The following is a 22,631-nucleotide window of genomic DNA, read 5'->3' as shown; positions in this document are numbered from 1 at the left end:
TAGCAAACACAGACAGCTCAAAATTTCACAGAATGTGTTGAAGACCAATACCAACAAATGTGATGTGAAATGGTTTTTCTCCCATGTTGCGTTTAAGAGAAAACAGCAAATGCTCATTTTAAGCCAAAATGCGTGGAAACCAATGGAAACAACAAAAGCGCATACTTTGTGATATCTCCTCTTATAGCAAAAAGACAGCTCAAAATTTCACAGAATGTGTTGAAGACCAAGACCTACAAATGTGACATGAAATGGTTTTACTACCATGTTGGATTTAAGAGAAAACAGCAAATGCTCGTTTTAGGCCAAAATGCATTCAAACCAATGAAAACAACAAAAGCGCATACTTTGTGATATCTCCGCTTGTAGCAAACACAGACAGCTCAAAGCTTCACAGAATGTGTTGAAGACCAAGACCCACAAATGTGACATGAAATGGTTTTTCTACAATGTTGCATTTAAGAGAAAACAGCAAATGCTCGTTTTAGGCCAAAATGCATTGAAACCAAAGGAAACAGCAAAAGCGCATATTTGTGATATCTCCTCTTGTAGCAAACACAGACAGCTCAAAATTTCACAGAATGTGTTGAAGACCAAGACCCACATATGTGACGTGAAATGGTTTTTCTACTATGTTGCATTTAAGAGAAAACAGCAAATGCTCGTTTTAGGCCAAAATGCATTGAAACCAATGAAAACAACAAAAGCGCATACTTTGTGATATCTCCTCTTGTAGCAAACACACACAGCTCAAAGTTTCACAGAATGTGTTGAAGACCAAGACCCACAAATGTGATGTGAAATGGTTTTTCTCCCATGTTGCGTTTAAGAGAAAGCTGCAAATGCTCGTTTTTGGCCATAATGCATTGAAACCAATGGAAACAACAAAAGCACATACTTTGTGATATCTCCTCTTGTAGCAAACACAGACAGCTTAAAATTTCACATAATGTGTTGCAGACCAAGACCCACAAATGTTATGTGAAATGGTTGTTCTCCCATGTTGCGTTTAAGAGAAAACAGCAAATGCTCATTTTAGGCCAAAATGCATTGAAACAAATGGAAACAACAAAATCGCGTACTTTGTGATATCTCCTCTTGTAGCAAACACAGACAGCTCAAAATTTCCCAGAATGTGTTGAAGACAAAGACCCAGAAATGTGATGTGAAATGGTTTTTCTCCCACATTGCGATTAATAGAAAACAGCAAATGCTCATTTTAGGCCAAAATGCTCGGAAACCTATGGAAACAACAAAAGTGCATCCTTTGTGATATCTCCTTTTGTAGCAAACACAGACAGATCAAAATTTCACAGAATGTGTTGAAGACCAAGACCCACAAATGTGATGTGAAATGGTTTTTCTCCCTTGTTGTGTTTAAGAGAAAACATCAAAAGCTCATTTTAGGCCAAAATGCATTGAAACCAAGGGAAACAACAAAAGCGCATACTTTGTGATATCTCCTCTTGTAGCAAACACAGACAGCTCAAATTTTCACAGAATGTGTGGAAGACCAAGACCCACAAATGTGATATGAAATGGTTTTTCTCCCATGTTGCATTTAAGAGAAAACAGCAAATGCTCGTTTTAGGCCAAAATGCATTGAAACCAATTGAAACAACAAAAGCTCATACTTTGTGATATCTCCTCTTGTAGCAAACACAGACAGCTCAAAATTTCACAGAATGTGTTGAAGACCAAGACCCCCAAATATGATGTGAAATGGTTTTTCTCCCATGTTCCGTTTAAGAGAAAACAGCAAATGCTTGTTTTAGGCCAAAATGCATTGAAAGCAATTGAAACAACAAAAGTGCATACTTTGTGATATCTCCTCTTGTAGCAATCACAGACAGCTCAAAATTTCATAGAATGTGTTGAAGACCAATACCAACAAATGTGATGTGAAATGGTTTTTCTCCCATGTTGCGTTTAAGAGAAAACAGCAAATGCTCATTTTAGGCCAAAATGCGTGGAAACCAATGGAAACAACAAAAGCGCATACTTTGTGATATCTCCTCTTGTAGCAAACACAGACAGCTCAAAATTTCACAGAATGTGTTGAAGACCAAGACCCCCAAATATGATGTGAAATGGTTTTTCTCCCATGTTCCGTTTAAGAGAAAACAGCAAATGCTTGTTTTAGGCCAAAATGCATTGAAAACAACAAAAGCGCATACTTTGTGATATCTCCTCTTATAGCAAAAAGACAGCTCAAAATTTCACAGAATGTGTTGAAGAACAAGACCCACAAAAGTGATGTGAAATGGTTTTTCTCCCAAGTTGCGTTAAAAGAGAAAACAGCAAATGCTCGTTTTAGGCCAAAATGCATTGAAACCAATGGAAACAACAAAAGCGCATACTTTGTGATATCTCCTCTTGTAGCAAACACAGACAGCTCAAAATTTCACAGAATGTGTTGAAGACCAAGACCCACAAATGTTATGTGAAATTGTTTTTCTCCCATGTTGCATTTAAGAGAAAACACCAAATGCTTGTTTTAGGCCAAAATGCATTGAAACCAATGGAAACAACAAAAGCGCATACTTTGTGAAATCATCTCTTGTAGCAAACACAGACAGCTCAACATTTCACAGAATGTGTTGAAGACCAAGACCCACAAATGTGATGTGAAATGGTTTTTCTCCCATGTTGCATTTAAGAGAAAGCTGCAAATGCTCGTTTTTGGCCATAATGCATTGAAACCAATGGAAACAACAAAAGCGCATACTTTGTGATATCATCTCTTGTAGCAAACACGGACAGCTCAACATTTCACAGAATGTGTTGAAGACCAAGACCCACAAATGTTTTGTGAAATGATGGTCTCCCATGTTGTGTTTATGAGAAAACAGCAAATACTCGTTTTAGGCCAAAATGCATTGAAACCAATGGAAACAACAAAAGCGCATACTTTGTGATAGCTCCTCTTGTAGCAAACACAGACAGCTCAAAATTTCCCAGAATGTGTTGAAGACAAAGACCCAGAAATGTGATGTGAAATGGTTTTTCTCCCATGTTGCGTTTAAGAGAAAACAGCAAATACTCGTTTTTGGCCCAAATGCATTGAAACCAATGAAAACAACAGAAGCACATACTTTGTGATATCTCCTCTTGTAGCAAACACAGACAGCTCAAAATTTCCGAGAATGTGTTGAAGACCAAGACCCATAAATGTGATGTGAAATGGTTTTTCTCCCACATTGCGATTAATAGAAAACAGCAAATGCTCATTTTAGGCCAAAATGCTCGGAAACCTAAGGAAACAACAAAAGTGCATACTTTGTGATATCTCCTCTTGTAGCAAACACAGACAGATCAAAATTTCACAGAATGTGTTGAAGACCAAGACCAACAAATGTGATGTGAAATCGTTTTTCTCCCTTGTTGTGTTTAAGAGAAAACATCAAAAGCTCATTTTAGGCCAAAATGCATTGAAACCAATGGAAACAACAAAAGCGCATACTTTGTGATATCTCCTCTTGTAGCAAACACAGACAGCTCAAAATTTCACAGAATGTGTTGAAGACCAAGACCCCCAAATATGATGTGAAATGGTTTTTCTCCCATGTTCCGTTTAAGAGAAAACAGCAAATGCTCGTTTTAGGCCAAAATGCGTTGAAACCAATAGAAACAACAAAAGCTCATACTTTGTGATATCTCCTCTTGTAGCAAACACAGACAGCTCAAAATTTCACAGAATGTGTTGAATGCCAAGACCCACAAATATGATGTGAAATGGTTTTTCTCCCATGTTGCGTTTAAGAGAAAACACCAAATGCTCGTTTTAGGCCAAAATGCATTGAAACCAATGGAAACAACAAAAGTGCATACTTTGTGATATCTCCTCTTGTAGCAAACACAGACAGCTTAAAATTTCACAGAATGTGTTGAAGACCAAGACCCACAAATGTTATGTGAAATGTTTTTTCTCCCATGTTGCGTTTAATAGAAAACAGCAAATGCTCATTTTAGGCCAAAATGCTCGGAAACCTATGGAAACAACAAAAGTGCATACTTTGCGATATCTGCTCTTGTAGCAAACACAGACAGATCAAAATTTCCCAGAATGTGTTGAAGACCAAGACCCACAAATGTGATGTGAAAAGGTTTTTCTACAATGTTGCATTTAAGAGAAAACAGCAAATGCTCGTTTTAGGCCAAAATGCATTGAAACCAAAGGAAACAGCAAAAGCGCATATTTGTGATATCTCCTCTTGTAGCAAACACAGACAGCTCAAAATTTCACAGAATGTGTTGAAGACCAAGACCCACATATGTGACGTGAAATGGTTTTTCTACTATGTTGCATTTAAGAGAAAACAGCAAATGCTCGTTTTAGGCCAAAATGCATTGAAACCAATGAAAACAACAAAAGCGCATACTTTGTGATATCTCCTCTTGTAGCAAACACACACAGCTCAAAGTTTCACAGAATGTGTTGAAGACCAAGACCCACAAATGTGATGTGAAATGGTTTTTCTCCCATGTTGCGTTTAAGAGAAAGCTGCAAATGCTCGTTTTTGGCCATAATGCATTGAAACCAATGGAAACAACAAAAGCACATACTTTGTGATATCTCCTCTTGTAGCAAACACAGACAGCTTAAAATTTCACATAATGTGTTGCAGACCAAGACCCACAAATGTTATGTGAAATGGTTGTTCTCCCATGTTGCGTTTAAGAGAAAACAGCAAATGCTCATTTTAGGCCAAAATGCATTGAAACAAATGGAAACAACAAAATCGCGTACTTTGTGATATCTCCTCTTGTAGCAAACACAGACAGCTCAAAATTTCCCAGAATGTGTTGAAGACAAAGACCCAGAAATGTGATGTGAAATGGTTTTTCTCCCACATTGCGATTAATAGAAAACAGCAAATGCTCATTTTAGGCCAAAATGCTCGGAAACCTATGGAAACAACAAAAGTGCATCCTTTGTGATATCTCCTTTTGTAGCAAACACAGACAGATCAAAATTTCACAGAATGTGTTGAAGACCAAGACCCACAAATGTGATGTGAAATGGTTTTTCTCCCTTGTTGTGTTTAAGAGAAAACATCAAAAGCTCATTTTAGGCCAAAATGCATTGAAACCAATGGAAACAACAAAAGCGCATACTTTGTGATATCTCCTCTTGTAGCAAACACAGACAGCTCAAATTTTCACAGAATGTGTGGAAGACCAAGACCCACAAATGTGATATGAAATGGTTTTTCTCCCATGTTGCGTTTAAGAGAAAACAGCAAATGCTCGTTTTAGGCCAAAATGCATTGAAACCAATTGAAACAACAAAAGCTCATACTTTGTGATATCTCCTCTTGTAGCAAACACAGACAGCTCAAAATTTCACAGAATGTGTTGAAGACCAAGACCCCCAAATATGATGTGAAATGGTTTTTCTCCCATGTTCCGTTTAAGAGAAAACAGCAAATGCTTGTTTTAGGCCAAAATGCATTGAAAGCAATTGAAACAACAAAAGTGCATACTTTGTGATATCTCCTCTTGTAGCAATCACAGACAGCTCAAAATTTCACAGAATGTGTTGAAGACCAATACCAACAAATGTGATGTGAAATGGTTTTTCTCCCATGTTGCGTTTAAGAGAAAACAGCAAATGCTCGTTTTAGGCCAAAATGCATTGAAACCAAAGGAAACAGCAAAAGCGCATATTTGTGATATCTCCTCTTGTAGCAAACACAGACAGCTCAAAATTTCACAGAATGTGTTGAAGACCAAGACCCACATATGTGACGTGAAATGGTTTTTCTCCCTTTTTGCATTTAAGAGAAAACAGCAAATGCTCATTTTTGGCCCAAATGCATTGAAACCAATGGAAACAACAAAGCGCATACTTTGTGATATCTCCTCTTGTAGCAAACACAGACAGCTCAAAATTTCCGAGAATGTGTTGAAGACCAAGACCCATAAATGTGATGTGAAATGGTTTTTCTCCCACATTGCGATTAATAGAAAACAGCAAATGCTCATTTTAGGCCAAAATGCTCGGAAACCTATGGAAACAACAAAAGAGCATACTTTGTGATATCTCCTCTTGTAGCAAACACAGACAGCTCAAATTTTCACAGAATGTGTGGAAGACCAAGACCCCCAAATGTGATATGAAATGGTTTTTCTCCCATGTTGCATTTAAGAGAAAACAGCAAATGCTCGTTTTAGGCCAAAATGCATTGAAACCAATTGAAACAACAAAAGCTCATACTTTGTGATATCTCCTCTTGTAGCAAACACAGACAGCTGAAAATTTCACATAATGTGTTGAAGACCAAGACCCACAGATGTGATGTGAAATGGTTTTTCTCCCACGTTGCGTTTAAGAGAAAACAGCAAATGCTCGTTTTAGGCCAAAATGTTTGGAAACCAATGGAAACAACAAAAGCGCATACTTTGTGATATCTCCTCTTAAAGCAAAAAGACAGCTCAAAATTTCACAGAATGTGTTGGAGACCAAGACCCACAAATGTGATGTGAAATGGTTTTTCTCCCATGTTGCGTTTAAGAGAAAACAGCAAATGCTCGTTTTTGGCCAAAATGCATTGAACCAATGGAAACAACAAAAGCGCATACTTTGTGAAATCTCCTCTTGTAGCAAACACAGACAGCTCAAAATTTCACAGAATGTGTTGAAGACCAAGACCCACAAATGTTATGTGAAATTGTTTTTCTCCCATGTTGCATTTAAGAGAAAACACCAAATGCTTGTTTTAGGCCAAAATGCATTGAAACCAATGGAAACAACAAAAGCGCATACTTTGTGAAATCATCTCTTGTAGCAAACACAGACAGCTCAACATTTCACAGAATGTGTTGAAGACCAAAACCCACAAATGTGATGTGAAATGGTTTTTCTCCCATGTTGCATTTAAGAGAAAGCTGCAAATGCTCGTTTTTGGCCATAATGCATTGAAACCAATGGAAATAAAAGCACATACTTTGTGATATCTCCTCTTGTAGCAAACACAGACAGCTCAAAATTTCACAGAATGTGTTGAAGACCAAGACCCACAAATGTTATGTGAAATGGTTTTTCTCCCATGTTGTATTTAAGAGAAAACAGGAAATGCTTGTTTTAGGCCATAATGCATTGAAACCAATGGAAACAACAAAAGCGCATACTTTGTGATATCATCTCTTGTAGCAAACACGGACAGCTCAACATTTCACAGAATGTGTTGAAAATCAAGACCCACAAATGTTTTGTGAAATGACGGTCTCCCATGTTGCGTTTAAGAGAAAACAGCAAATGCTCGTTTTTGGCCCAAATGCAATGAAACCAAAGAAAACAACAGAAGCACATACTTTGTGATATCTCCTCTTGTAGCAAACACAGACAGCTCAAAATTTCCCAGAATGTGTTGAAGACCAAGACCCATAAAGGTGATGTGAAATGGTTTTTCTCCCACATTGTGTTTAATAGAAAACAACAAATGCTCATTTTAGGCCAAAATGCTCGGAAACCTATGGAATCAACAAAAGTGCATACTTTGTGATATCTCCTCTTGTAGCAAACACAGACAGCTCAAAATTTCACAGAATGTGTTTCAGACCAAGACCCACAAATGTGATGTGAAATGGTTTTTCACCAACATTGCTTTAAAGAGAAAACAGCAAATGCTCGTTTTAGGCCAAAATGCATTGAAACCAATGGAAACAAAAAAATGCATGCTTTGTGATATCTCCTCTTGTAGCAAACACAGACAGCTCAAAATTTCACAGAATGTGTTTCAGACCAAGACCCACAAATGTGATGTGAAATGGTTTTTCTAACATGTTGCATTTAAGAGAAAACAGCAAATGCTCGTTTTTGGCCAAAATGCATTGAAACCAATGGAAACAGCAAAAGCGCATACTTTGTGATATATCCTCTTGTAGCAAACACAGACAGCTCAAAATTTCACAGAATGTGTTGAAGACCAAGACCCACATATGTGATTTGAAATGGTTTTTCTACCATGTTGCATTTAAGAGAAAACAGCAAATGCTCGTTTTAAGCCAAAATGCATTGAAACCAATGAAAACAACAAAAGCGCATACTTTGTGATATCTCCTCTTGTAGCAAACACACACAGCTCAACGTTTCACAGAATGTGTTGAAGACCAATACCCACAAATGTGATGTGAAATGGTTTTTCTCCCATGTTGCGTTTAAGAGAAAGCTGCAAATGCTCGTTTTTGGCCATAATGCATTGAAACCAATGGAAACAACAAAGCGCATACTTTGTGATATCTACTCTTGTAGCAAACACTGACAGCTCAACATTTCACAGAAAGTGTTGAAGACCAAGACCCACCAATGTGATGTGAAATGGTTTTTCTCCCATGTTGCGTTTAAGAGAAAACAGCAAATGCTCGTTTTAGGCCAAAATGCATTGAAACCAATTGAAACAACAAAAGCTCATACTTTGTGATATCTCCTCTTGTAGCAAACACAGACAGCTCAAAATTTCACAGAATGTGTTGAAGACCAAGACCCACAAATGTGATGTGAAATGGTTTTTCTCCCACATTGCCTTAAAGAGAAAACAGCAAATGCTCGTTTTAGGCCAAAATGCATTGAAACCAATGGAAACAAAAAAATGCATGCTTTGTGATATCTCCTCTTGTAGCAAACACAGACAGCTCAAAATTTCACAGAATGTGTTTCAGACCAAGACCCACAAATGTGATGTGAAATGGTTTTTCTCCCACATTGCATTTAAGAGAAAACAGCAAATGCTCGTTTTAGGCTAAAATGCATTGAAACCAATGGAAACAGCAAAAGCGCATACTTTGTGATATATCCTCTTGTAGCAAACACAGACAGCTCAAAATTTCACAGAATGTGTTGAAGACCAAGACCCACAAATGTGATGTGAAATGGTTTTTCTACCATGTTGGATTTAAGAGAAAACAGCAAATGCTCGTTTTAGGCCAAAATGCATTCAAACCAATGAAAACAACAAAAGCGCATAGTTTGTGATATCTCCTCTTGTAGCAAACACAGACAGCTCAAAGTTTCACAGAATGTTTTGAAGACCAAGACCCTCAAATGTGATGTGAAATGGTTTTTCTAACATGTTGCATTTAAGAGAAAACAGCAAATGCTCGTTTTAGGCCAAAATGCATTGAAACCAATGGAAACAGCAAAAGGGCATATTTGTGATATCTCCTCTTGTAACAAACACAGACAGCTCAAAATTTCACAGAATGTGTTGAAGACCAAGACCCACATATGTGATGTGAAATGGTTTTTCTACCATGTTGCATTTAAGAGAAAACAGCAAATGCTCGTTTTAGGCCAAAATGCATTGAAACCAATGAAAACAACAAAAGCGCATACTTTGTGAAATCATCTCTTGTAGCAAACACAGACAGCTCAACATTTCACAGAATGTGTGGAAGACCAAGACCCACAAATGTGATGTGAAATGGTTTTTCTCCCATGTTGCATTTAAGAGAAAACAGGAAATGCTTGTTTTAGGCCATAATGCATTGAAACCAATGGAAACAACAAAAGCGCATACTTTGTGATATCATCTCTTGTAGTAAACACGGACAGCTCAACATTTCACAGAATGTGTTGAAGACCAAGACCCACAAATGTTTTGTGAAATGATGGTCTCCCATGTTGTGTTTATGAGAAAACAGCAAATGATCGTTTCAGGCCAAAATGCATTGAAACCAATGGAAACAACAAAAGCGCATACTTTGTGATAGCTCCTCTTGTAGCAAACACAGACAGCTCAAAATTTCCCAGAATGTGTTGAAGACAAAGACCCAGAAATGTGATGTGAAATGGTTTTTCTCCCATGTTGCGTTTAAGAGAAAACAGCAAATGCTCGTTTTTGGCCCAAATGCATTGAAACTAATGAAAACAACAGAAGCACATACTTTGTGATATCTCCTCTTGTAGCAAACACAGACAGCTCAAAATTTCCGAGAATGTGTTTCAGACCAAGACCCATAAATGTGATGTGAAATGGTTTTTCTCCCACATTGCGATTAATAGAAAACAGCAAATGCTCATTTTAGGCCAAAATGCTCGGAAACCTAAGGAAACAACAAAAGTGCATACTTTGTGATATCTCCTCTTGTAGCAAACACAGACAGATCAAAATTTCACAGAATGTGTTTAAGACCAAGACCAACAAATGTGATGTGAAATGGTTTTTCTCCCTTGTTGTGTTTAAGAGAAAACATCAAAAGCTCATTTTAGGCCAAAATGCATTGAAACCAATGGAAACAACAAAAGCGCATACTTTGTGATATCTCCTCTTGTAGCAAACACAGGCAGCTCAAAATTTCACAGAATGTGTTGAAGACCAAGACCCCCAAATATGATGTGAAATGGTTTTTCTCACATGTTCCGTTTAAGAGAAAACAGCAAATGCTCGTTTTTGGCCAAAATGCTTTGAAACCAATGGAAACAACAAAAGAGCATACTTTGTGATATCTCCTCTTGTAGCAAACACAGACAGCTTAAAATTTCACAGAATGTGTTGAAGACAAAGACCCACAAATGTGATGTGAAATGGTTTTTCTCCCATGTTGCGTTTAATAGAAAACAGCAAATGCTCGTTTTAGGCCAAAATGCATTGAAACCAATGGAAACAACAAAAGCACATACTTTGTGATATCTCCTCTTGTAGCAAACACAGACAGCTCAAAATTTCACAGAATGTGTTGAAGACCAAGACCAACAAATGTGATGTGAAATGGTTTTTCTCCCATGTTGCATTTAAGAGAAAACAGCAAATGCTCGTTTTAGGCCAAATTGCGTGGAAACCAATGGAAACAACAAAGCGCATACTTTGTGATAGCTCCTCTTGTAGCAAACACAGACAGCTCAAAATTTCCGAGAATGTGTTGAAGACCAAGACCCATAAATGTGATGTGAAATGGTTTTTCTCCCACATTGCGATTAATAGAAAACAGCAAATGCTCATTTTAGGCCAAAATGCTCGGAAACCTATTGAAACAACAAAAGCGCATACATTGTGATATCTCCTCTTGTAGCAAACACAGACAGCTCAAAATTTCACAGAATGTGTTGAAGACCAAGACCCACAAATGTGATGTGAAATGGTTTTTCTCCCACGTTGCGTTTAAGTTAAAACAGCAAATGCTCGTTTTAGGCCAAAATGTGTGGAAACCAATGGAAACAACAAAAGCGCATACTTTGTGATATCTCCTCTTAAAGCAAAAAGACAGCTCAAAATTTCACAGAATGTGTTGGAGACCAAGACCCACAAATGTGATGTGAAATGGTTTTTCTCCCATGTTGCGTTTAAGTTAAAACAGCAAATGCTCGTTTTAGGCCAAAATGCATTGAACCAATGGAAACAACAAAAGCGCATACTTTGTGAAATCTACTCTTGTAGCAAACACAGACAGGTCAAAATATCACAGAATGTGTTGAAGAACAAGACCCACAAAAGTGATGTGAAATGGTTTTTCTCCCAAGTTGCGTTAAAAGAGAAAACAGCAAATGCTCGTTTTAGGCCAAAATGCATTGAAACCAATGGAAACAAAAAAAACGCATGCTTTGTGATATCTCCTCTTGTAGCAAACACAGACAGCTCAAAATTTCACAGAATGTGTTTCAGACCAAGACCCACAAATGTGATGTGAAATGGTTTTTCTCCCACATTGCATTTAAGAGAAAACAGCAAATGCTCGTTTTAGGCCAAAATGCATTGAAACCAATGGAAACAGCAAAAGCGCATACTTTGTGATATATCCTCTTGTAGCAAACACAGACAGCTCAAAATTTCACAGAATGTGTTGAAGACCAAGACCCACAAATGTGATGTGAAATGGTTTTTCTACCATGTTGGATTTAAGAGAAAACAGCAAATGCTCGTTTTAGGCCAAAATGCATTCAAACCAATGATAACAACAAAAGCGCATAGTTTGTGATATCTCCTCTTGTAGCAAACACAGACAGCTCAAAGTTTCACAGAATGTTTTGAAGACCAAGACCCTCAAATGTGATGTGAAATGGTTTTTCTAACATGTTGCATTTAAGAGAAAACAGCAAATGCTCGTTTTAGGCCAAAATGCATTGAAACCAATGGAAACAGCAAAAGGGCATATTTGTGATATCTCCTCTTGTAACAAACACAGACAGCTCAAAATTTCACAGAATGTGTTGAAGACCAAGACCCACATATGTGATGTGAAATGGTTTTTCTACCATGTTGCATTTAAGAGAAAACAGCAAATGCTCGTTTTAGGCCAAAATGCATTGAAACCAATGAAAAAAACAAAAGCGCATACTTTGTTATATCTCCTCTTGTAGCAAACACAGACAGCTCAAATTTTCACAGAATGTGTGGAAGACCAAGACCCCCAAATGTGATATGAAATGGTTTTTCTCCCATGTTGCGTTTAAGAGAAAACAGCAAATGCTCGTTTTAGGCCAAAATGCATTGAAACCAATTGAAACAACAAAAGCTCATACTTTGTGATATCTCCTCTTGTAGCAAACACAGACAGCTCAAAATTTCACAGAATGTGTTGAAGACCAAGACCCACAAATGTGATGTGAAATGGTTTTTCTCCCACGTTGCGTTTAAGAGAAAACAGCAAATGCTCGTTTTAGGCCAAAATGTGTGGAAACCAATGGAAACAACAAAAGCGCATACTTTGTGATATCTCCTCTTGTAGCAAACACAGACAGCTCAAAATTTCACAGAATGTGTTGAAGACCAAGACCCACAAATGTTATGTGAAATGGTTTTTCTCCCATGTTGCATTTAAGAGAAAACACCAAATGCTTGTTTTAGGCCAAAATGCATTGAAACCAATGGAAACAACAAAAGCGCATACTTTGTGATATCATCTCTTGTAGTAAACACGGACAGCTCAACATTTCACAGAATGTGTTGAAGACCAAGACCCACAAATGTTTTGTGAAATGATGGTCTCCCATGTTGTGTTTATGAGAAAACAGCAAATGATCGTTTCAGGCCAAAATGCATTGAAACCAATGGAAACAACAAAAGCGCATACTTTGTGATAGCTCCTCTTGTAGCAAACACAGACAGCTCAAAATTTCCCAGAATGTGTTGAAGACAAAGACCCAGAAATGTGATGTGAAATGGTTTTTCTCCCATGTTGCATTTAAGAGAAAACAGCAAATGCTCGTTTTTGGCCCAAATGCATTGAAACCAATGAAAACAACAGAAGCACATACTTTGTGATATCTCCTCTTGTAGCAAACACAGACAGCTCAAAATTTCCGAGAATGTGTTTCAGACCAAGACCCATAAATGTGATGTGAAATGGTTTTTCTCCCACATTGCGATTAATAGAAAACAGCAAATGCTCATTTTAGGCCAAAATGCTCGGAAACCTAAGGAAACAACAAAAGTGCATACTTTGTGATATCTCCTCTTGTAGCAAACACAGACAGATCAAAATTTCACAGAATGTGTTTAAGACCAAGACCAACAAATGTGATGTGAAATGGTTTTTCTCCCTTGTTGTGTTTAAGAGAAAACATCAAAAGCTCATTTTAGGCCAAAATGCATTGAAACCAATGGAAACAACAAAAGCGCATACTTTGTGATATCTCCTCTTGTAGCAAACACAGGCAGCTCAAAATTTCACAGAATGTGTTGAAGACCAAGACCCCCAAATATGATGTGAAATGGTTTTTCTCACATGTTCCGTTTAAGAGAAAACAGCAAATGCTCGTTTTAGGCCAAAATGCTTTGAAACCAATGGAAACAACAAAAGTGCATACTTTGTGATATCTCCTCTTGTAGCAAACACAGACAGCTTAAAATTTCACAGAATGTGTTGAAGACAAAGACCCACAAATGTTATGTGAAATGTTTTTTCTCCCATGTTGCGTTTAATAGAAAACAGCAAATGCTCGTTTTAGGCCAAAATGCATTGAAACCAATGGAAACAACAAAAGCACATACTTTGTGATATCTCCTCTTGTAGCAAACACAGACAGCTCAAAATTTCACAGAATGTGTTGAAGACCAAGACCAACAAATGTGATGTGAAATGGTTTTTCTCCCATGTTGCATTTAAGAGAAAACAGCAAATGCTCGTTTTAGGCCAAATTGCGTGGAAACCAATGGAAACAACAAAGCGCATACTTTGTGATAGCTCCTCTTGTAGCAAACACAGACAGCTCAAAATTTCCGAGAATGTGTTGAAGACCAAGACCCATAAATGTGATGTGAAATGGTTTTTCTCCCACATTGCGATTAATAGAAAACAGCAAATGCTCATTTTAGGCCAAAATGCTCGGAAACCTATTGAAACAACAAAAGCGCATACATTGTGATATCTCCTCTTGTAGCAAACACAGACAGCTCAAAATTTCACAGAATGTGTTGAAGACCAAGACCCACAAATGTTTTGTGAAATGATGGTCTCCCATGTTGTGTTTATGAGAAAACAGCAAATGCTCGTTTTTGGCCAAAATGCATTGAAACCAATGGAAACAACAAAAGTGCATACTTTGTGATAGCTCCTCTTGTAGCAAACACAGACAGCTCAAAATTTCCCAGAATGTGTTGAAGATCAAGACCCAGAAATGTGAATTGAAATGGTTTTTCTCCCATGTTGCGTTTAAGAGAAAACAGCAAATGCTCGTTTTTGGCCCAAATGCATTGAAACCAATGAAAACAACAGAAGCACATACTTTGTGATATTTCCTCTTGTAGCAAACACAGACAGCTCAAAATTTCAAAGAATGTGTTGAAGACCAAGACCCACAAATGTGATGTGAAATGGTTTTTATCCCACGTTGCATTTAAGAGAAAACAGCAAATGCTCGTTTTATGCCAAAATGCGTGGAAACCAATGGAAACAACAAAAGCGCATACTTTGTGATATCTCCTCTTATAGCAAAAAGACAGCTCAAAATTTCACAGAATGTGTTGAAGACCAAGACCCACAAATGTTATGTGAAATGACGGTCTCCCATGTTGCGTTTAAGAGAAAACAGCAAATGCTCGTTTTTGGCCCAAATGCAATGAAACCAAAGAAAACAACAGAAGCACATAGTTTGTGATATCTCCTCTTGTAGCAAACACAGACAGCTCAAAGTTTCACAGAATGTGTTGAAGACCAAGACCCACAAATGTGACGTGAAATGGTTTTTCTAACATGTTGCATTTAAGAGAAAACAGCAAATGCTCGTTTTTGGCCAAAATGCATTCAAACCAATGAAAACAACAAAAGCACATAGTTTGTGATATCTCCTCTTGTAGCAAACACAGACAGCTCAAAGTTTCACAGAATGTGTTGAAGACCAAGACCCACAAATGTGACGTGAAATGGTTTTTCTAACATGTTGCATTTAAGAGAAAACAGCAAATGCTCGTTTTTGGCCATAATGCATTGAAACCAATGGAAACAGCAAAGCGCATACTTTGTGATATCTACTCTTGTAGCAAACACACACAGCTCAAAGTTTCACAGAAAGTGTTGAAGACCAAGACCCACCAATGTGATGTGAAATGGTTTAACTCCCATGTTGCGTTTAAGAGAAAACAGCAAATGCTCGTTTTAGGCCAAAATGCATTGAAACCAATTGAAACAACAAAAGCTCATACTTTGTGATATCTCCTCTTGTAGCAAACACAGACAGCTCAAAATTTCACAGAATGTGTTGAAGACAAAGACCCACAAATGTGATGTGAAATGGTTTTTCTCCCACATTGCCTTAAAGAGAAAACAGCAAATGCTCGTTTTAGGCCAAAATGCATTGAAACCAATGGAAACAAAAAAAACGCATGCTTTGTGATATCTCCTCTTGTAGCAAACACAGACAGCTCAAAATTTCACAGAATGTGTTTCAGACCAAGACCCACAAATGTGATGTGAAATGGTTTTTCTCCCACATTGCATTTAAGAGAAAACAGCAAATGCTCGTTTTAGGCCAAAATGCATTGAAACCAATGGAAACAGCAAAAGCGCATACTTTGTGATATATCCTCTTGTAGCAAACACAGACAGCTCAAAGTTTCACAGAATGTTTTGAAGACCAAGACCCTCAAATGTGATGTGAAATGGTTTTTCTAACATGTTGCATTTAAGAGAAAACAGCAAATGCTCGTTTTAGGCCAAAATGCATTGAAACCAATGAAAACAACAAAAGCGCATACTTTGTTATATCTCCTCTTGTAGCAAACACACACAGCTCAAAATTTCACAGAATGTGTTGAAGACCAAGACCCACAAATGTTATGTGAAATGGTTTTTCTCCCATGTTGCGTTTAAGAGAAAACAGCAAATACTCATTTTAGCCAAAATGCTTTGAACCAATGGAAACAACAAAAGCGCATACTTTGAGAAATCTCCTCTTGTAGCAAACACAGACAGCTCAAAATTTCACAGAAAGTGTTGAAGAACAAGACCCACAAAAGTGATGTGAAATGGTTTTTCTCCCACGTTGCATTTAAGAGAAAACAGCAAATGCTCGTTTTAGGCCAAAATGCATTGAAACCAATGGAAACAACAAAAGCGCATACTTTGTGATATCTCCTCTTGTAGCAAACACAGACAGCTCAAAATTTCACAGAATGTGTTGAATGCCAAGACCCACAAATATGATGTGAAATGGTTTTTCTCCCATGTTGCGTTTAAGAGAAAACACCAAATGCTCGTTTTAGGCCAAAATGCTCGGAAACCTATGGAATCAACAAAAGTGCATACTTTGTGATATCTCCTCTTGTAGCAAACACAGACAGCTCAAAATTTCACAGAATGAGTTTCAGACCAAGACCCACAAATGTGATGTGAAATGGTTTTTCTACCATGTTGGATTTAAGAGAAAACAGCAAATGCTCGTTTTAGGCCAAAATGCATTCAAACCAATGAAAACAACAAAAGCGCATAGTTTGTAATATCTCCTCTTGTAGCAAACACACACAGCTCAAAGTTTCACAGAATGTGTTGAAGACCAAGACCCACAAATGTGACGTGAAATGGTTTTTCTAACATGTTGCATTTAAGAGAAAACAGCAAATGCTCGTTTTTGGCCAAAATGCATTGAAACCAATGGAAACAGCAAAAGCGCATATTTGTGATATCTCCTCTTGTAGCAAACACAGACAGCTCAAAGTTTCACAGAATGTGTTGAAGACCAAGACCCACAAATGTGATGTGAAACGGTTTTTCTCCCATGTTGCGTTTAAGAGAAAACAGCAAATACTCATTTTAGCCAAAATGCTTTGAACCAATGGAAACAACAAAAGCGCATACTTTGAGAAATCTCCTCTTGTAGCAAACACAGACAGCTCAAAATTTCACAGAATGTGTTGAATGCCAAGACCCACAAATATGATGTGAAATGGTTTTTCTCCCATGTTGCGTTTAAGAGAAAACACCAAATGCTCGTTTTAGGCCAAAATGCATTGAAACCAATGGAAACAACAAAAGTGCATACTTTGTGATATCTCCTTTTGTAGCAAACACAGACAGATCAAAATTTCACAGAATGTGTTGAAGACCAAGACCCATAAATGTGATGTGAAATGGTTTTTCTCCCACATTGCGATTAATAGAAAACAGCAAATGCTCATTTTAGGCCAAAATGCTCGGAAACCTATGGAAACAACAAAAGTGCATCCTTTGTGATATCTCCTTTTGTAGCAAACACAGACAGCTCAACATTTCACAGAATGTGTTGAAGACCAAGACCCACAAATGTTTTGTGAAATGATGGTCTCCCATGTTGTGTTTATGAGAAAACAGCAAATGCTCGTTTTAGGCCAAAATGCATTGAAACCAATGGAAACAACAAAAGTGCATACTTTGTGATAGCTCCTCTTGTAGCAAACACAGACAGCTCAAAATTTCCCAGAATGTGTTGAAGATCAAGACCCAGAAATGTGAATTGAAATGGTTTTTCTCCCATGTTGCGTTTAAGAGAAAACAGCAAATGCTCGTTTTAGGCCCAAATGCATTGAAACCAATGAAAACAACAGAAGCACATACTTTGTGATATTTCCTCTTGTAGCAAACACAGACAGCTCAAAATTTCCGAGAATGTGTTGAAGACCAAGACCCAGAAATGTGATGTGAAATGGTTTTTCTCCCACATTGCGATTAATAGAAAACAGCAAATGCTCATTTTAGGCCAAAATGCTCGGAAACCTATGGAAACAACAAAAGTGCATACTTTGTGATATCTGCTCTTGTAGCAAACACAGACAGCTCAAAATTTCCGAGAATGTGTTGAAGACCAAGACCCACAAATGTGATGTGAAATGGTTTTTCTCCCATGTTGCGTTTAAAAGAAAGCTGCAAATGCTCGTTTTTGGCCATAATGCATTGAAACCAATGGAAACAGCAAAAGCGCATACTTTGTGATATATCCTCTTGTAGCAAACACAGACAGTCTTCAACACATTCTGTGAAATTTTGAGCTAAGACCCACAATGTGATGTGAAATGGTTTTTCTACCATGTTGGATTTAAGAGAAAACAGCAAATGCTCGTTTTGGGCCAAAATGCATTCAAACCAATGAAAACAACAAAAGCGCATAGTTTGTGATATCTCCTCTTATATCAAAAAGACAGCTCAAAATTTCACAGAATGTGTTGAAGACCAAGACCCACAAATGTGATGTAAAATGGTTTTTCTCCCATGTTGCGTTTAAGAGAAAACAGCAAATGCTCGTTTTAGGCCAAAATACATTGAAACCAATGGAAACAACAAAAGCGCATACTTTGTGATATCTCCTCTTATATCAAAAAGACAGCTCAAAATTTCACAGAATGTGTTGAAGACCAAGACCCACAAATGTGATGTAAAATGGTTTTTCTCCCATGTTGCGTTTAAGAGAAAACAGCAAATGCTCGTTTTAGGCCAAAATGCATTGAAACAACAAAAGCTCATACTTTGTGATATCTCCTCTTGTAGCAAACACAGACAGCTCAAAATTTCACAGAATGTGTTGAAGACCAAGACCCACAAATGTGATGTGAAATGGTTTTTCTCCCTTGTTGTGTTTAAGAGAAAACATCAAAAGCTCATTTTAGGCCAAAATGCATTGAAACCAATGGAAACAACAAAAGCGCATACTTTGTGATATCTCCTCTTGTAGCAAACACAGACAGTTAAAAATTTCCGAGAATGTGTTGAAGACCAAGACCCAGAAATGTGATGTGAAATGGTTTTTCTCCCACATTGAGATTAATAGAAAACAGCAAATGCTCATTTTAGGCCAAAATGCTCGGAAACCTATGGAAACAACAAAAGTGCATACTTTGTGATATCTCCTCTTAAAGCAAAAAGACAGCTCAACATTTCACAGAATGTGTTGAAGACCAAGACCCACAAATGTGATGTGAAATGGTTTTTCTCCCATGTTGCGTTTAAGAGAAAACAGCAAATGCTCTTTTTAGGCCAAAATGCATTGAAAGCAATGGAAACACAAAAGCGCATACTTTGTGTTATCTGCTCTTGTAGCAAACACAGACAGCTCAAAATTTCACTGGATGTGTTGAAGACCAAGACCCATAAATGTTATGTGAAATTGTTTTTCTCCCATGTTGCATTTAAGAGAAAACACCATATGCTTGTTTTAGGCCAAAATGCATTGAAACCAATGGAAACAACAAAAGCGCATACTTTGTGATATCATCTCTTGTAGCAAACACTGACAGCTCAACATTTCACAGAATGTGTTGAAGACCAAGACCCACCAATGTGATGTGAAATGCTTTTTCTCCCACATTGCGTTTAAGAGAAAACAGCAAATGCTCATTTTAGGCCAAAATGCTCGGAAACCTATGGATACAACAAAAGTGCATACTTTGTGATATCTCCTCTTGTAGCAAACACAGACAGCTCAAAATTTCACAGAATGTGTTGAAGACCAATACCCACAAATGTGATGTGAAATGGTTTTTCTCCCACATTGCCTTAAAGAGAAAACAGCAAATGCTTGTTTTAGGCCAAAATGCATTGAAACCAATGTTAACAAAAAAAACGCATGCTTTGTGATATCTCCTCTTGTAGCAAACACAGACAGGTCAAAATTTCACAGAATGTGTTGAAGACCAAGACCCACAAATGTTTTGTGAAATGATGGTCTCCCATGTTGTGTTTATGAGAAAACAGCAAATGCTCGTTTTAGGCCAAAATGCATTGAAACCAATGGAAACAGCAAAAGCGCATACTTTGATATATCCTCTTGTAGCAAACACAGACAGGTCAAAATTTCACAGAATGTGTTGAAGACCAATACCCACCAATGTGATGTGAAATGGTTTTTCTCCCATGTTGCGTTTAAGAGAAAACAGCAAATGCTCGTTTTAGGCCAAAATGCATTGAAACCAATTGAAACAACAAAAGCTCATACTTTGTGATATCTCCTCTTGTAGCAAACACAGACAGCTCAAAATTTCACAGAATGTGTTGAAGACCAAGACCCACAAATGTGATGTGAAATGGTTTTTCTCCCACATTGCCTTAAAGAGAAAGCTGCAAATGCTCGTTTTAGGCCAAAATGCTTTGAAACCAATGGAAACAACAAAGCGCATACTTTGTGATATCTACTCTTGTAGCAAACACTGACAGCTCAACATTTCACAGAATGTGTTGAAGACCAAGACCCACCAATGTGATGTGAAATGGTTTTTCTCCCTTGTTGTGTTTAAGAGAAAACATTAAAAGCTCATTTTAGGCCAAAATGCTCGGAAACCTATGGAAACAACAAAAGTGCATACTTTGTGATATCTCCTCTTGTAGCAAGCACAGACAGCTCAAAATTTCACAGAATGTGTTGAAGACCAAGACCCACAAATGTGACGTGAAATGGTTTTTGTACCATGTTGCATTTAAGAGAAAACAGCAAATGCTCGTTTTAGGCCAAAATGCATTCAAACCAATGGAAACAGCAAAAGCGCATATTTGTTATATCTCCTCTTGTAGCAAACACAGACAGCTCAAAATTTCACAGAATGTGTTGAAGACCAAGACCCACATATGTGATGTGAAATGGTTTTTGTACCATGTTGCATTGAAGAGAAAACAGCAAATGCTCGTTTTAGGCCAAAATGCAGTGAAACCAATGAAAACAACAAAAGCGCATTCTTTGTGATATCTCCTCTTGTAGCAAACACACACAGCTCAAAGTTTCACAGAATGTGATTGAAGCCCTAGGAGCAGGACGTGTATTTTTTGCTCTTAGGCCTTGTGGAAGATCTGTGAAGCCAGGGACTCTATTTCGTTCCCCTCCCCAGGAGGGATGGAGTCCTCTCCGGAGGATGTTGGAGGTGGCCCCCAGGCTTCTGGGCCTGGTGGAGGGCCTGATGAGTTAGGCCTAAAGCGAGCTGTGGTGCTGCTTACCCAGCTCACCCCCAGCGAGGTCGGCAGTGAGCCCAGCCGGGCTATCCAGGTGGAGGAACCTGGAGAGGGCCCCAAACCCTCGGGATCTGGTCCCCTGAGTGGAGTAACTCAGGGGAGCGCGGTGGTGCTTACCAGCCTGGAGGGTGAGGAGGGGCTTCTCTGCCCGGACGCCCAGGACCTGATGGAGGGGATGTCTGGCGATGAGTCGGAGCAGTTGTCAGACTTTACTGATGATGAAGATGGCGGTGAGGCTGTGGAGTCTGAGGACGAGTTTGCCGGCCTGGATATGGCTGAACTAAGGAGAGAGTCTAGGAGGGCACAGGCATGGATCTCTGCAAAACGGGTCAAAAGAAATTCCTGCCCCACTTGGCAAAAATCCATGCTTAAAAAGGAAATGGTGGAGCTGGAAGAAAAAGTGCAGAGAATAAGAGCCAGGATAATATCATTAAAAGAGGCTGAGAAGGCTTCCCTACCTTTTTCAGCTGGTGTGGCTGTATGTCCTCCCGGTGGCGTGGCCGTAGGAACTCCCGGTGGTGTGGCCGTAGGGAACCCCGTTGGTGTGGCCTTAGAGAACCCCGTTGGTGTGGCTGTAGTCCCATCGTGTCCGGAAGATGTAAAGGATGCGGGCAGCGGGTGTGCGGCAGCAGCGGCTGAGGACGGAGATGCTGAGATCGCGGGAGGCAAGATGGCGGCGCCCAGTCCGTACATCGTGGATGCTAGCGGCGGCGTTATGGAGACGGAGGGCAGCGCTGATTTGCTAGCGGGTCCCATGACGGCGCCCGGCGGGGAGGCGGCCAGAGGATCAGGGCTGATGGTAACGGTGGCTGCGTCCAATAGGCAGGGGGAGGCGTCTCTCCTGGGGACGGTGACGGGCACTGACGGAGCCGGGGGCGTGGCGGTAACCATGGCAGCCGCTGACGCCGCTGCTGTGACAGCTGTCACGGATCCCGGCGGTCTATCTGCCCAGGTCCTGGACCCGAAGGTTGCGGAGGTAGGGCCGGCGCGGGCCGGCGGGGAGCGCACGGAGGCTGATCTATCCCACATACCTGCGGTGATGGGCTCCGGCTCTGTTCCCGTGGATGCGATGGGAGATCTGGCCAAAGGGGTGCAGGAGTGTGATGAGCTGTCATCTGGCGGAGGCCATCTTGTTGGAGAGCAGGCCGGTGGGAAAAGCCTTAAACTGTCGGTGTCTGTCAAATGTAGCGGCAGCCATCTTGATGTGGTCCGCAGTAAAGTTAAAAGCCCTGCGAGCGGTCCAGTTTCCACAGGTAAAGAGGTGGAGAATAGTTCGGAGTCTCTGATGG

At 39.1% G+C, this 22,631-nt stretch overlaps 1 protein-coding gene across 8 annotated transcripts in view; it reads right to left on the bottom strand.

Moving 5' to 3' along the window:
- The window catches only part of LOC148431490 (uncharacterized), a 38,389-nt gene extending 16,333 nt beyond the window's left edge, over positions 1-22,056 (bottom strand). For 5 of the 8 annotated variants that reach the window (XR_015877090.1, XR_015877092.1, XR_015877091.1 and 2 more), the window contains exon 1: positions 21,801-22,056. Coding sequence is in view for 1 of the 8 variants with exons in the window: in XM_088465995.1 (XP_088322121.1) it covers positions 21,801-22,035 (235 nt within the window). In the remaining 7 variants the exon portion in view is untranslated. Of the gene's footprint in view, positions 1-21,459; positions 21,682-21,800 lie in introns of those variants that run through there. The other 3 variants (XR_015877088.1, XM_088465991.1, XM_088465992.1) reach the window with 2 other exon arrangements.
- Between the last annotated feature and the right edge of the window lie 575 nt (positions 22,057-22,631).

The sequence above is a fragment of the Taudactylus pleione genome, unplaced genomic scaffold (genome assembly GCF_031769625.1).
Source record: "Taudactylus pleione unplaced genomic scaffold, aTauple2 ptg002243l, whole genome shotgun sequence".
Classification (NCBI taxonomy): domain Eukaryota; kingdom Metazoa; phylum Chordata; class Amphibia; order Anura; family Myobatrachidae; genus Taudactylus; species Taudactylus pleione.
The sequence above is the reverse complement of the archived record's forward strand: the minus strand, read 5'-3'. Positions and strand labels throughout refer to the sequence as shown.